The following is a 15,279-nucleotide window of genomic DNA, read 5'->3' as shown; positions in this document are numbered from 1 at the left end:
ATAGCTGTTCAAAAGTAGTTTATTATTTAATTGAATAATTTATTCCAGTGATTTTAAAGATAACTTTTCAGCTTTATTACTCCAGTCTTCAGAGTCACATGATCCTTCAGAAATCCCTCTAATATTAATTATAATTATTATTAGTAGTATTAATGGTCAGAGTAATAAAAGCAATAATGATTGGGGTAATAATTTCATTTGAACTACATACAATAATTAAAATTTTAATAAACATTTTATAATGAAACAATTTTTTTACATTTAATAAATGCCACCTTGATGAACAGAATAACTTCCCTCAAAAAAACAAAAACAAATAAATAAATAAATATAAATGACCTCAAACTTTTGACCGGTAGCTTTAATCAGGACACCAAAATACTACTGTTTAGTAAAAGAATTACCAAAATACCCAAATAAGAATTTTTATGCTTTGAGTTTGAACACATTATAAGTTGAAAACAGACAAAACGAACAAAAAAAATTGCATCAGTTTGCAAATATCTTAGAGCGATAGGATATTATGGTAGTGGGCTCTTTTTTTAATGAGTCAGGTAGATTCGCTTAAAAACCATCCGGCAAAGCCTTTACACCAGAGATGCCCAAAGTAGGGCCTGCGGGCCAAAGTCGACCCATTGTAACCTTTTTTTCCCCACCATCCATTATTTAATGTAAAACATGTTGAACTGGTATAGAAACTAATTTAAAATGCCATATCAACAACCAAAAAACATTCTCTGTCCGATAACACTATTTCAAAAATGCATGTATTAAAAATGAAATAAAGCAATTTAAATACCCTGCTTACTTTATGACCATGAACTAGCATTGTGAGGACAAGCACAAAACAAAATTCTATGCACAAATAATCCAATCGTGAAAAAAAAATTGATTAAGTTGTGAAACAACCCCATAGAAACACTTTAGAAGTCGTTCGTACCTCATAACAACTGTATAGCAATCGACAACATTAGCATTTTCAAGGCTGAATGACATGAATACAAACTGAATACACATCAACATGTGACCTAAACACACCCAAACAGTCATGTTTACACTTAAACGACTCTGCCAATGTGTCTCACTTTCAATCAAGGCCCAAAATAAAGGCCATGCAACCAAGAAAAGTCATTATCGCTTCCATCAAAAATGTGTGTCGTCTTTATGTAACGCAGATAAAAATACAAAGACCACGAAACCCACCCAAAAATAGCACACCTAATTGGTGCAGCCTAATTACAGGATATAACCTAGAACTCCAGATTGCACACACACACTAGAGTGATCACCACATCAAGGCAGGGTTTGTGTTTATGCACTCGCCAGTGATCTTCAGATATCACATTCCTCAGATGGCAGTAAGGACTGGTCTGCCAAAAGAATGACGCCACATGAACATGCTGTCCAGAAAGAAAAGCATTCTGACACAGCGTTAAGTGACTTTGTGAAGTGAACTGTCAATATTTACCAATTTTGACGCATTAGTTGTGTATTTTCTCTTTTTTTAGGCTGATCCTTGGTAGACAGACTCCTTGGTAGTCTGCCGACTCTTGATCTTAAGGGAACTTTGAAAATGTCTGCTATAAATTTGATTTCTCTCAACAATTGACACAGCTTTATGCATTAGTGGTGTCATGTTTCAAAAGGTCTTCATCAAAAAGCTCTGAAAACAGCGCACAACTGTGATTTAAAAACCGTGAAAGTAGCATGCAAGTTAAGCGGAGGATCTAAAAGATTTATTTTGTGTGATGTTTTAGATTGATGGAGAAAACTAAAACAGAAGTAGATTTTTTGGGATTAAAGCCCAGCTCTCACACTAAAAACCTTTATTTTAAGCATTGTGAAAAATTAAGTGTGAGGCTGCCCTCTTGAGTTTAGTAGTGGTACTGATGAGTTTCAAACTCATTTTTCTGTGAACAAAAAAAAATGAAAATAATTTAAACGAGAAGATAAAAGTCAAAAAATTAAAGTTTTAAAAAATATATCATTGTGTTTTATATAAACATTAAAGATTTAAATAAAATCATTTAATTGGTTTAAAAAAAATAGATTTACTATGTTCACCAAGGTCAAATTTATCAAAAGACAGTAATGTTTTAACATTTTTCAGCGTCATTACTCCTGTTTTCAGTGTCACATAATCCTGCTGAAATCATTCTAATATGATGATGTGCTCAAGAAATCAGATTTTATTCTATTTATTTTTTCAATCTATACTAGATAGATAGATAGATAGATAGATAGATAGATAGATAGATAGATAGATAGATAGATAGATAGATAGATAGATAGATAGATAGATAGATAGATAGATAGATAGATAGATAGATAGATAGATAGATAGATAGATAGATAGATAGATAGATAGATTTTAATAATCATATTTCTAATAAAAGTTTCAATGAATGTTACGTAAAGAATTAAAGAATATAAACAAAGATGCTTGTTAAGATTGCTTATTAGCCTGCAAACAATCACAATAAACAAAATGAAGTGATGGGTATGGATACAGGTGGATGGAGATATAAATGAAAAACAATGCAGTGTTGCTATGGCTATTTTTTCCCCTGCTTTTACTCCCCGGTTAATAATTCATGACAGAGTGGGAAGAGAGACATACATTGAAGAAAAATGGTAGTTCAAACTATACTTAAAATGAGCTGAAACAACACAATTCTTCTGGTTTTTAATTTTTTATGTTCAATTTATTTAGGTTTGTCAAGTTAACTTAATTGGTTTGTGTTATGGAAACAGCAGGAGAAGCAGAGAATGGCTCTTCACTAAAAACTAGCAAATCGCACTGGCTTGTGGATCTAAAATTGCCGGTCAGATGCTGTTACATAGAAACCACTAACCAACAAGATAACCAAGACCATTTCTCTAAGATTACATAACGCTTATGTGGGTTGTGCATCACACATTCAGTAGATCTCTCAGTAACAGTGAAATGTGCTTCTCAAAATGTACAACAAAGAAAATGAAACAGCAGTGCTTGCTAAGAAGCATTTGTGCAAATATCAAGAATTATCAGCTGTTCAATGAAAACATTCAAACAATCTGATACTATATTAAATAAGTCATAATAATAAGATTTGTGGATAATACAATTTAATGTAATATTTTCTCAGTCACTGTATTTACTGCATAGGACAGACCTACTGTAGTTCTGCTTACCAAATAAGTTGTTCTAGTTAGATTTGCATTGTAACCCGTAAACAGACTTTATTTGTTATTCTTTATTATAATAATTGTATTTATATTTATATTTTCATTCATTATGTATTCTTTATATATTATATTATTTAAGGTTTAATGTTCATTTGTTTTTACATTAAAACACATCTATAAATTACATCTATACGTCAATACAAAATACCAAAAAATAAAAATTTAATACAAAGTTTCACAAATAAAAAAAATAAAAAAACATTCATTCACAACCAACATCCTCACATCAATGATGAAAATGGTTGAAAAGCATTTTACAAATACTATTGATTTTTGAAATTTATAGGTTTTTATTGAATCATACTAGAGGGTTCATTCCGCTGTGGCTACCTTTGCAATAGAGACTAAGCCAAAGGAAAATGAATGAATGAATAAATGAATCGTACAATGTCAACTCATCATATTGGACCTTTATCAATATGCCCTTTAATATAAAACGATGCATATGCAGTAATAAGGTTTCTATGACGAGTTTCTTTCACTAATTGCAGATCAGGATATGAGCTGCATGACTCCATTGTACCATAATGTACACTACGTGCCACCTAAAACCTAATGACCTCTAAATATTGGATAAGCACATATATTACAGATTATTAGAATGAATAGTAAAACCTTTAATGCAAAATGGTTTCAGGAGCTGAATGTAAATATTTACAAACCCTCGAGTAAACACACATGGTTCAGAGCAATGAAGGGATCAATGCCAGCTGTCTGCTTTTGTCTGAAATACATGTAATGAATAAAGCACACATGCAAAAGCTGTTTCAGACTGGCGGTGATAAAAAAAAAAATAAATAAATAAAAAATAATAATTATATATATATATATATATATATATATATATATATATATATATATATATATATATATATATATATATATATATATATATGTGAAGAGTTTAGATGCAAAAACCTCTAAATGCCGTCTGAACTTTTCCTCTAAAATGAACATTTTTATCAGGTTCCTCTGTGTATGTTCAGTAACATCATATTTATGGCAAAGAATAAGACCTTTACCTGGTCTTTAAAGTGAAATATCTCAACATAAACAAAGGAGGCTGAGAAATCTAGATGGAAATGTATTCTCTATGGCAATTTTAGATGGCACTTGTTATAGTTGAAGTCAGAATTATTAGCCCCCCTGAATTATTAGCCCCCCTGTTGATTTTTTTTCCCTAATTTCTGTTTAACGGAGAGAAGATTTTTTTTCAACACATTTCTATACATAATAGTTTTAATAACTCATTTATAATAACAGATTTATTTTGACTTTGTCATGATGACAGTAAATAATGTTTGACTAGATATTTTTCAAGACACTTCTATACAGCTTAAAGTGACATTTAAAGGCTTAACTAGGTTAATTAGGTTAACTAGGCAAGTTAGGGTAATAGGGTATATGCCGGGCTAGTGTTTTTCCTGTACTGTTAAACTTCCGGTGACCTGTTATAGTGAGTTTTTTCCATTTTATACGGTTCCTTTTACAGCATCGATTTGTAATGTAATTCATATAAAATCAGTTAAACAGACTTTGGCATTCATTTAGTTGCTCAAGCATAAAACAAGACAAAAAGCCGTTTGCTCGTACGCGCCCGTCAGAATCGGCAGGCTAGCGCAGAAGCTCCGTTGAATATACTGGGGTAAAATAAATGTTCATATTATAAAGACATGGCTGGAGAAATGTAATTTAATCGCTGATTTTTAAAGAAAACAAACCTTAAACGCGCCGAATTTGCATTGGCATACACTTCACCGGAAATGATTAACCCAGGTTACTGGTAAATTAAAAGTCCGTTTAGCATGCTTTGGCATATACCCCATTAGGCAAGTTATTGTATAACGATGGTTTGTTCTGAAGACTATCGAAAAAAATATAGCATAAAGGGGCTAATAATTTTGACCTTAAAATGTTTTTTTAAAAATTTTAAACAGCTTTTTTTCTAGCTGAAATAAAACAAATAAGACTTTTTCCAGAAGAAAAAATATTATCTGAAATAATGTAAAAATTTCCTTGCTCTGTTAAACATCATTTGTGAAATATTTGAAAAGGAAACAAAAATTCAGGGGGCTAATAATTTTGACTTCAACTGTGTGTGTATATATATATATATATATATATATATATATATATATATATATATATATATATATATATATATAAATATATATATATATATATATATATCCTTAAAACAACAACTAGAGATGAAAGAACCTGACATAACGCAACAAAATAAGAACATCAAAATTTTTAGACCACTATAAAAAAGTTAGCTTTGTCTGTTACTATATAATAAACATAATAAACAATTTCTTATATCAAAGTTTGGATTTTAAATTAAATCATCCATGTACAACCTGGTCTAATAAATGCCATACATTTGCAAAAAAAAAACGTATTTGTGAAATATGTTAAAACCTACACTGAAAAAACCCCACCTAAATAACAAAGGGAAAAAATGAATTCATAATCTAACATTACTTAATTTTTTTAATGTTTTTTCAGTTTTTTTTATTAATTCCAAGTATAATACAATTTAGAATACAGTAAAGCAGAACAGTTCTTTTACACAATATTCACATTAGATAAACAGGATAAAGAGCAAAAGAAAAAGTACATAAAAATAATAATACAATTGTAAAAACGATAGAGTAAATTAAATGTTCTATTTCACACAAGTCTTTAAAACTTAGATTTTTTAAATCTGTTTGTGAAAATATAATTTCCCAGCAAGAATAAAAAAGTTCACAGTGGCTTCTAACCACTTGTTTTGGTTTTCAAAATAACAAATAACATCCTTAAGGTGCTAAATTACCACTCATATTGGAAAGGCGATATGAACCTAAATCAATCCAAAATGATGATACATTGCATAAAAAAACAAGAAACAAATGTCTTCACACTCATTTTTACAAAAAGTGCAAATATCAGTAAAATCACAATATTTGGACAATATTTTATTAAATTACATGGGTAAATATTGTGCAAAATTTTAAAGTGCACCTCTTTTTTTTTTATTAGGAATACAAAATGTACATGGTAATAAACATGTTTTCCTTCACTGAATGTTAACAATAATAGAACCCCCCAAAAAACTTTCCTCAAGGAGTAATTGAGTTCTGTGACTGGGACAATTGATGTATGAACTTATTATTACAAGAGCTGCTTTCATTAGACACAGTAATCCACTAGGTAGAGCCTTTATAATTGACTAATTGACTTTATCCCAAAAAATACAGTAAAGCAAAGTTACAAATAAAATTAATGCTTGATGGTTTTTCTGGGAGTCTAAAAGTATTCAGGCACACAAATTGAATAATTAAATATAAAATAAAAAATGCTGTATAATCTTCAAATGTAAAACTGAAAGTACTCCCTTTAAAATGTTTATTAATTTTTGAACGTAGTTCCATATTTACGTTTCCTCAGCTCAACATGATAATGAGAGGGTGTCTATCGATCATCAGAAGGGGGTCTTTATGCTACCATTGGTTGATCTGAAAAAAAAATTGCATTCGACTTTTTTGACTGACTTCTGATGATTGTCAAGTTGAGCTGAGAAAAAGCAAATACGGAACTAAAAAAAATTATTTTCAGTTTAGTATTTTCTTATTCCACCAACATCTGTGCCAATTATACCTGCCCACACTATTAATTATTTATGTATTTATTTATTTAGAAATTTGAGGATTTATTTATATTTATTTGCATATTTATTTGCTTATTGTTTTATTTATGCAGGAATTTATGGATTTATTTACTAATTTATTTATTTATTTGCGTATTTTGAGGGAATTGATTAATATTTATAAAACTCTCTTATAAAAAAGTTAAGAGATCCCTGTTATGATTGAAAAGATCAGAAACAAAAATAATGCTTTTGCTAAACCATTTATCCCCAAAAAAGATTTATTATATATCTTAATGTCTTCATTATTCCATAAAATGAGCCTGTTGATGGAATTTATCAATGGAGTAATTGCATTTCATTAAAAAAGAAAGGCCAGCAATCTTTAAAAAAATTATAATAATCTAGCACTATAACAACATTACGGTATCGGCATGACGTCATCTCAATATAATCAATCCCAAAAATAAAAACAAGGCTATTGCCAAACTTCAACGTGCTTTACATATATTAACCACGTGTGGTTCGTCGGTATTGCTCAGTACGTATATAATATACAAACAGCAGCACGAACAGAGTAATTAAATAATGACAAAAAAAAATCTGTCACGACTCACCCTGTTTAGACAAAGGAGGAGGATACGATTGTTGCCATGCAGAATATAAAATCTTCCAGTTTCCTGCAGGTAGCAAAATATAACATCAGTAATGAAGAGTGTCAGAAGTAGATGTGCTTCAAAGGCGCGTGAACTGTGATATTGTAAATAATGAAAATATTCAAGTCACGCGACTGATTTTAGCGTATAGTAGGCGCGTTCAATAAAAGCTGCTCGAGTGATGTCCAAAAATGCTGTCTAGGAAAGAGGCACACTAGGTTTGGAGCACAGCCACTATTAACGTTACGTTACACTGTTGTTATTATCACAGCAGAGTGGGCAGACATCAATCTCCATTACAGCCGTGTATATAAATTACATGTACTCCGTGAACCCACAACGCCAATGCCATGTAGACGACATAGTATTTCTAATTATGCACCGGACAAATCTGTTGTTGTGTTTGTGTTAACAACACACAAACAAACACAATCTGTGCTGGTGGTCTGGCCTTCCTCGCGGCTTCTCCGTTAATTTGTTTTAGCGGTTTCTCAAATGAAAGCCCACTGGAATGGAAACACGATTACAATTCACACGCCCTGAAGCAACAAGCTAAAAACACCATACCTTGTGCGTTTTTGTTCAGGAGTTTATATATTCATGTCTTCATCCAGGCGTCGTCGTCGCTGAATTCTGTTATTTTCACTTCATTTGGTCTCGCGTCTCCTCGCATCGGCTGACAGAAAAGACGGCCGCTGAGGATGGTGCGGCTCCGCCCATAGCGACCAATCAGAGCGCAGATATTTACCAAAGAGGAGAAACGGAGTGCGCTTATTGGCTGATATGCACGTCAATCTGTTTCCTTCCATCCATTTGGTTTGTGGAAGGATGGAGGGATGCTGCTGGAGACTGACAGGTGCACAGGCGCAAACAGCCCAGACAAAAGGCACCAAATGTAACATTTTTAATGAAAGAGGACAATTTTATTAACACTGACTGTGATTTCCTTGAAAATATCTGCTAGTGCAGTCTAAAACATGATATATTGCTGATTATAAGAAGTAACAATTATATTTTCGTGTTCTGTCTGTCTTACCTGCAGAGGTTTATGGCATTAAGATAAACAAGCAAGAAATGAACACCATTGCACTCTAAAAAAATGCTACTTTGGGTAAAATATTGGCAAACAGAGCGGTTTAGGATAAAAAAAAAAATATTAATACATTTAACACAATGGTTGGGTTCATGTTTTGAAAAAAAAAACAGAATTTGAGTGAGGTTAATTCAGAGAAATTAAGATTATTAAAGTAGTTTTTTGTAAAAAAAAGTCTCTTCTCACCTACTCTATAAGCAATGAATGAATCCATTTAATTCATTCATTTATTTTCCTTTGGCTTAATCCCTTTTTTTTCAGGGGTTGCCACAGCCGAATGAACCGCCAACTTATCCAGCATATGTTTTACGCAGCGGATACCCTTCCAGCTGCAACCAATGGGAAACACCCATACACTCTCGCATTCACACACATAGACTACAGCTAATTTACTTTATTCAATATAGCGCATGTCTTTGGACTGTGGGGGAAACCGAAGCACCCGGAGGAAACCCATGCAATAGGTTGTTTAGTTTATTTATATAGCACTTTTTTTTTTACAACACAACGTTGTCGAAAGTGCTGAACACAATCAATACTAATCAAACTAAGTCCTACATAACATACATAACAATTAAAACATAAGGCAAACCCCTCAACGATAAAAAGGCTCAAATGCTAAAGAACAAAGATGCAGTTTCAGAAGCTTTTTAAAACAAGATAGAGTTGAAGTGTGTCTAATGTGCAGTGGAAGCTTGTTTCAGTGTTTTGGGGTGGTAACAGCAAAAGCCTGATCCCCATTTCGCTTACACCGGGACCTTGGTAAAGAAATAATAATCTGATCAGAAGACCTTAGTGACGTACCAGGATTATATACATGTAGGAGATCTGATAAGTAAGATGGTGCCAGAACATTTAAGAATTTATAAACAAAAATTAATCATTTCAAATCAATCCGTGCAAACACGAGGAGAACATGCAAACTCCACACAGAAATGCCAACTGTCCCAGCTGGGGCTCGAATCAGCGACCTTCTTGCTGTGACGCAACATTGTCCGTATTCATTTAATCTAAAAATATAAAGTAAAAATTTATATTTTAATATTTCAATAAACTGTAGATGTTTCTTATCTGAAAATATTTTTAAAATCTAATTTATTTGATGATTTGCTACTCAGTTCTAATCAAATGCATTCTGAATGTAATGCATTTCCATTGAAAAAATTATGTTTTATAATAATACATATAAATATATAATGGGACGACACGGTGGCTCAGTGGTTAGCACTGTCGTTACGCAGCAAGGTCACTGGTTCAAGTCCCAGCTGGGTCAGTTGGCATTTCTGTGTGGAGGGTAAAGTCTAGATCGGATACGCGTCCGGCCGGAAGTGCGATATGCATATCAATTATAATAGCATTTTTTATGACACTGTATAACAATAATTAATATTTTTACAGAACTGTGACGGTTGGGTTTAAAGTTGGAGTGGGAGTAGGCGTAAAATAATACAATTTATTGTGTAATTTAACAGATAGCATAAACAATACTTGGTAAAACTACTGTTTTTACATTCCTGTGACGGTTGGGTTTAGGGTTGGGGTGGGGGTAGACGTTAATAAAACACAATAACAGGGAAAATGTAATAAATCATATAAATTATTCTCACTAACTTCCGGCTGCATCCATATCCGATCTAGCAACAACCTGTGTGGAGTTTGCATGTTCTCCCCATGTTTGCGTGGGTTTCCTCCGGGTGCTCCGGTTTCCCCTACAAGTCCAAAGACATGCGGTACAGGCGAAATGAATAAACTAAATTGGCTGTAGTGTATGAGTGTGTCTGAGTTTGTATGGGTGTTTCCCAGTACTGGGTTGCAGCTGGAAGGGCATCCGCTGTGTAAAACATATGCTGGATAAGTTGCCGGTTTATTCCGCTATGTCGACCCCTGATGAATAAAGAGATTAAGCTGAGTGAAAATGAAAAAAATTCTATAACAAATAACAGTAAATTAAGCATAAGTGAAAGTTCAATATTGCAATAAATAGCATTTTAATATATATAAAAGTAAACAGTTATTTAAAATTGCAATCACCTTTCACAACGTTACCTTTTTTTTTACTGTTTACATTTTTGCATATGTGAAATACATTACATAGAGTATGTTTTGTTGTATGTTTCAGATGACAAATCCACTAGAGGGTGCTTTTTACATTTTTGCAAATCTAAAATGCGTTACAAGGGTACAATTTGTTGTACGTTTCAGATGACAAATCCACTAGAGGGTGCTGTTTACGTTTTTTGCCAAATAACCAAATAAAAGTAGACATACATCAAGGGCCAGACAGAATCTGCTGACATTTTTTTGCTATGTCTGCGCAGAATTTTGTTAAAAATCTGCGGATTTATGCTGAATATTTTTTAACTAAAAACTTAATTTATGAAATAAAAAATTATTTTTAAACTTTTATTTAATGTTTACAATGCAAGCAAACTAGATTATTTGGTAAACAAAGCAAGTTTCTTTTATAACATATCTACTAAAAGACAGAAAATATTACTTTACAAACTGTATTGCAAATAAATTATTTGAATATTACCATATTAGACAATAATATTACTGAAATTAATTTAAAAACTGATTAAATATAAATGTACACACATTTACACAAGTAAATAAACAGAATCAATGATGAGCTAAAAATCTGCAGAATTCTGCGCGCGCAGAGTCCACGTGGGTCTTATAACTTAATAAATATTACATTTGTTCAAACTTCTGTTGTAGTTTTAGTGTTTGTGATGTACACCGCACAGTAACTAAAACTGCACCAACACAAGAATGTAAGCAAGGTCACTCATTTAAGGGGTATATTAGCTTTTATGACAAATTATAAACAATCAACAGTTTTTTTTTTTCATGAAGAGTTGGAAAACTCTATGTCATACAGTGATACAAGTGTACAAGGAAATCCTTGACACTATAATTGATGCTGTAGATGGACTTCTCCAGATTGTCAATCTTATATTGCTTGACAACTTTGAATTCAGAGCATATTTACATCTGACTTAGAATATTGGTTTGAATATCTCTGAGATGCATAGAAAAGAAATCAACATAAATAAATGAGAATAAAAATGTTTTTTTTTTGCGCCATTGTAAAAATAATAATAATAAAGAACAAAACAAATCGATATCTTATACAGCTGAATGATATGCCCCATTTATCTTGCATGCTTCTTTTAATTGAGTCGTTGTTGTTGTTTTTTTTTGTTGCATGTTGTTGGCAAAGACAATCCCTCTTAATGTGCCTTTTCTGTGAAATGGCAGAGCAAGCATAAAAACCCATTGCTGTACATTACAAATAACTTCCTTCCCAAAACCCATCACATTTAAAAAATAAAAGTCCTTCATGTAAATGATGCTTTGAAGTTATTTTTGATATCTTAAAGATGTGCTACTGCAGTCTTGTGCGTTGTTTCTGCAGATGTACTTCCCCAGAAGTTTTTTTTTTTGACAAACAACAAGCCGAGCTCAACATTTGTGAGCCAGACATGCTGTTTAGCTGTTGGTAATGGCTGCTGGAGGGATCTGAGGCTCTTATCTCAGCTTAAGTGAATAAAAATGCTTCTCCTAATGGAGAAAACAGTGTAGCTAAGGTCATGCGTCTACAAAGAGCTCTCCATTTTGGATCCCGAACGACAGGAATCACAGCGCCATCCTTTCACTTAAATTGTTCCAGGAAAGCCTGTCATTCTCGGGTCTGATTGCAGATAATGATTATGATAGACCTACGCTATGATACCTGTTGGCTCTTTCACCCATATTGGTTGTCCATGTCAGCCAAAGACAGTCGTGGTAAAGAATTCTTTGCAGGGTATTCTGGATTTCGGGAGGTCTCCATGTAGATGGTGGAGCTGGTGACGCTCTTGCGGTCTTTCTTTGTGGCAGAGCGACGCTGCCAGCGGCAAAGGAGCAGCTCCACTTGCTCTCTGAAGAAGCTGGTGGTCAGGGTGTAGAGGATGGGGTTAAGAGCGCTGTTTATGGGGAGAATGAAGATCACCACCCAGGAGTTTATCGTCCCTGCAGAGATAAACAGAAGGCACTGATGTCAGCAATGCTAGAACGCACTTATTATCTTAAAGGGAGAGTACACCTCCCAGCAGGCAAAAAACACCAATGTTAGAAGTCGATTTGATGTACAGTCAAAGTCGAAGAATTATTAGTCCCCCAGCATATATTTTCCCCCATTTCTGTTAAATGGAAAGGAGATTTCTTTCAACACTTTTAGAAACATAATAGTTTTATTAACTCATTTATAATAACGGATTTCTTTTATCTTTGTCATGATGACAACTGGGGCAACACGGTGACTCAGTGGTTAGCACTGTCGCCTCACAGCAAGAAGGTCGCTGGTTCGAATCCCGGCTGGACCAGTCGGCATTTCTGTGTGGAGTTTGCATGTTCTCCCCATGTTCGCTTGGGTTTCCTCCATGTGCTCCGGTTACCCCCACTGTCCAAAGACATGTGCTATAGGTGAGAATGTGAGAGTGTATGAGTGTTTCCCAGTACTGCGTTGCAGCTGGAAGGGCATCCGCTGAGTAGAACATATGCTGGATAAATTAGCGGTTCATTCCACTGTGGCGACCCCTGATGAATAAATGGATTAAGCCGAAGGAAAATGAATGAATGAATGAATGAAGACAATTGTTACGAGTAGTTGTAGTGTGTGTGTGTGTGTGTGTGTGTGTGTGTGTGTGTGTGCGTGTGTGTGTGTGTGTGATGTCTTTCTCTCTCTCTTTCTCGCTTTTTCTTGTTCTCTCTCGGTCTCTTACTATTTGCAGATGCAGCGGATTACAGTGGATCGTGATTAGCGCTTGGATAGGTGGTGTCCGTTTTTAAATCGCCAGAGAACATGGATTCCCCAGCTCCCCGCTCTCTCTCGATTCCCTGCTTGTTATTCTCTGTGGACATGTTGATTGTACACTGTTTGTTGCTGATGTCTTTTGATGTGATGTTGTAAATTTCTACCAGAGAAATATGGCCTTTTTGTCTCCTTGCCAAACACTTAAGGCTCTATTTTAACGATCTAGGCACAAAGTCTAAAGTGCATGGTCCAAAAGCATTAAGGGCATGTCCGAATCCACTTTTGCTATTTTAATAACGGAAAAATACGCTCTGCGCCACAGCACATAGTCTAACAATTTTGTGCTTATTCTCTTAATGAGTTATGGGTGTGTTTTGAGCATAACATGCATTAAACCAATCAGAGTTTAGGAGTCAGTTGCGTCACGCCATGGTGCATTTGCTATTTACATGGCGGAATTTGTAAGTGGAAAAACGGAACGCTTCATTAGTGAGAAAACAGTTATCTGCAGAGCATCTGTAGCGCGAGGACTAAGAATGAGCCTCCCCTATTCGGCAACTTTACTTTCTTTTTACTTTATTTAATTCTTTACTTTATTCGTTTACTTTCGTGGAGTAAAGAAACGGTGGAAACCCACTCCACTGATTAAAACAAATATAAATATGCATTTAATAAATACTGCTAATAATGATAACATTATACAAAAGCAATTGTCATGAATAAACTGAAAAAGCCTCCTGAGATGAAGAAGGCATGGAGGCAGTAGTTTTTATATTCATGTAGAAAACAATAATTTTTTGTAATATTTAAATCCTTTAATTCTTTATCAGTTGTAAAGATATTTGTGTATTACTGTTCATCCTGTGTGCAATAAGCAATGTGTAAGAGTTTGGACCTAGGCGTATAACTAATGAACTCTGCACTGGACTTTAGACCAGCTTTCAGCTGGTCAATTGCGCAGTCAATTTTAGTTCCTCAAAATAGCAACACTTCAACAACGCACCATAACACACCTCCTTTCTAGACCAGAACACCCATGAGTCTTCAAAGTAGGGCAAATAGATTTACTATTTAAACAATGTGGTGCAAAACGGGAAAATAATGTTGCATTGGTCTGAAAATAGCAACAAATCGCACCAAACAGGTTTTGAGCCGGGCCCTTAGAGCGTAGTAGGGAGGTTGGTGCCTCTGTTTATTATTTTCGATTTCTCCTGTGTTGGTAGTAGGGAGGTAAGTTTCCTGAATTTTATTTTCTTATCTACTTTCTAGGGAAGTTTTTTAATTAAGTAAATTTTTTTATTTATTGTCATTTATTTAGGCTTGACCCTTCATGATGTTATTTTGCTCCTTATTTTTTATTAAAATTGTTCATTTTCAGTGGTTTGTGTTTTGGTTTATATCTTGGGGTGAGAGAGTGTGGGGGCACCAGGGATTCTGTTTTAATCCCTGTTATCTTGCTACGTTGTTGGTTTAACTTTTTGATTAAGGATTTTTAATTTGTGACACAATGCATATTATTTTACTAGATTTTTTTGAAGATACTAGTATTCAGCTTAAAGTGAAATTTAAAGGCTTACAGTAACTGGATTAATGAGGAAACTTAAATTGTTCTGTAGACAATCGAAAAAAGTTTTGCTTAATGGAGCTAATACCACAGACCTTAAAATGGTTTTAAAAATATTAAGAACTGCTTTTATTCTAGGCGAAATAAAACAAATAAGATTTTCTTCAGAAGATAAAATATTATAGGAAATACTGTAAAAAATTTCTTGCTCTGTAAAACATAATTTGGGAAATATTTGAAAAAGAAAAAAAAAGCATAGGAGGGCAAATACTTTTGACTTTAACTGTAGTTTTGACATCGAGG

At 33.6% G+C, this 15,279-nt stretch overlaps 1 protein-coding gene across 2 annotated transcripts in view; it reads right to left on the bottom strand.

The window, feature by feature from the left end:
* Window positions 1–11,807: 11,807 nt before the first annotated feature.
* Window positions 11,808–15,279, bottom strand: part of rxfp2a (relaxin family peptide receptor 2a) — a 110,304-nt gene continuing 106,832 nt past the window's right edge. For both annotated transcript variants that reach the window (XM_056466823.1, XM_056466824.1), the window contains exon 18: window positions 11,808–12,628. In XM_056466823.1, coding sequence (XP_056322798.1) covers window positions 12,363–12,628 — 266 coding nt within the window. In that variant the 3' untranslated portion in view covers window positions 11,808–12,362. The remainder of the gene's footprint in view (window positions 12,629–15,279) is intronic.

This window comes from Danio aesculapii, chromosome 10, assembly GCF_903798145.1.
Source record: "Danio aesculapii chromosome 10, fDanAes4.1, whole genome shotgun sequence".
NCBI lineage: Eukaryota > Metazoa > Chordata > Actinopteri > Cypriniformes > Danionidae > Danio > Danio aesculapii.
Note: the sequence above shows the minus strand (reverse complement) of the source record. Positions and strands in the feature narration are given on the sequence as shown.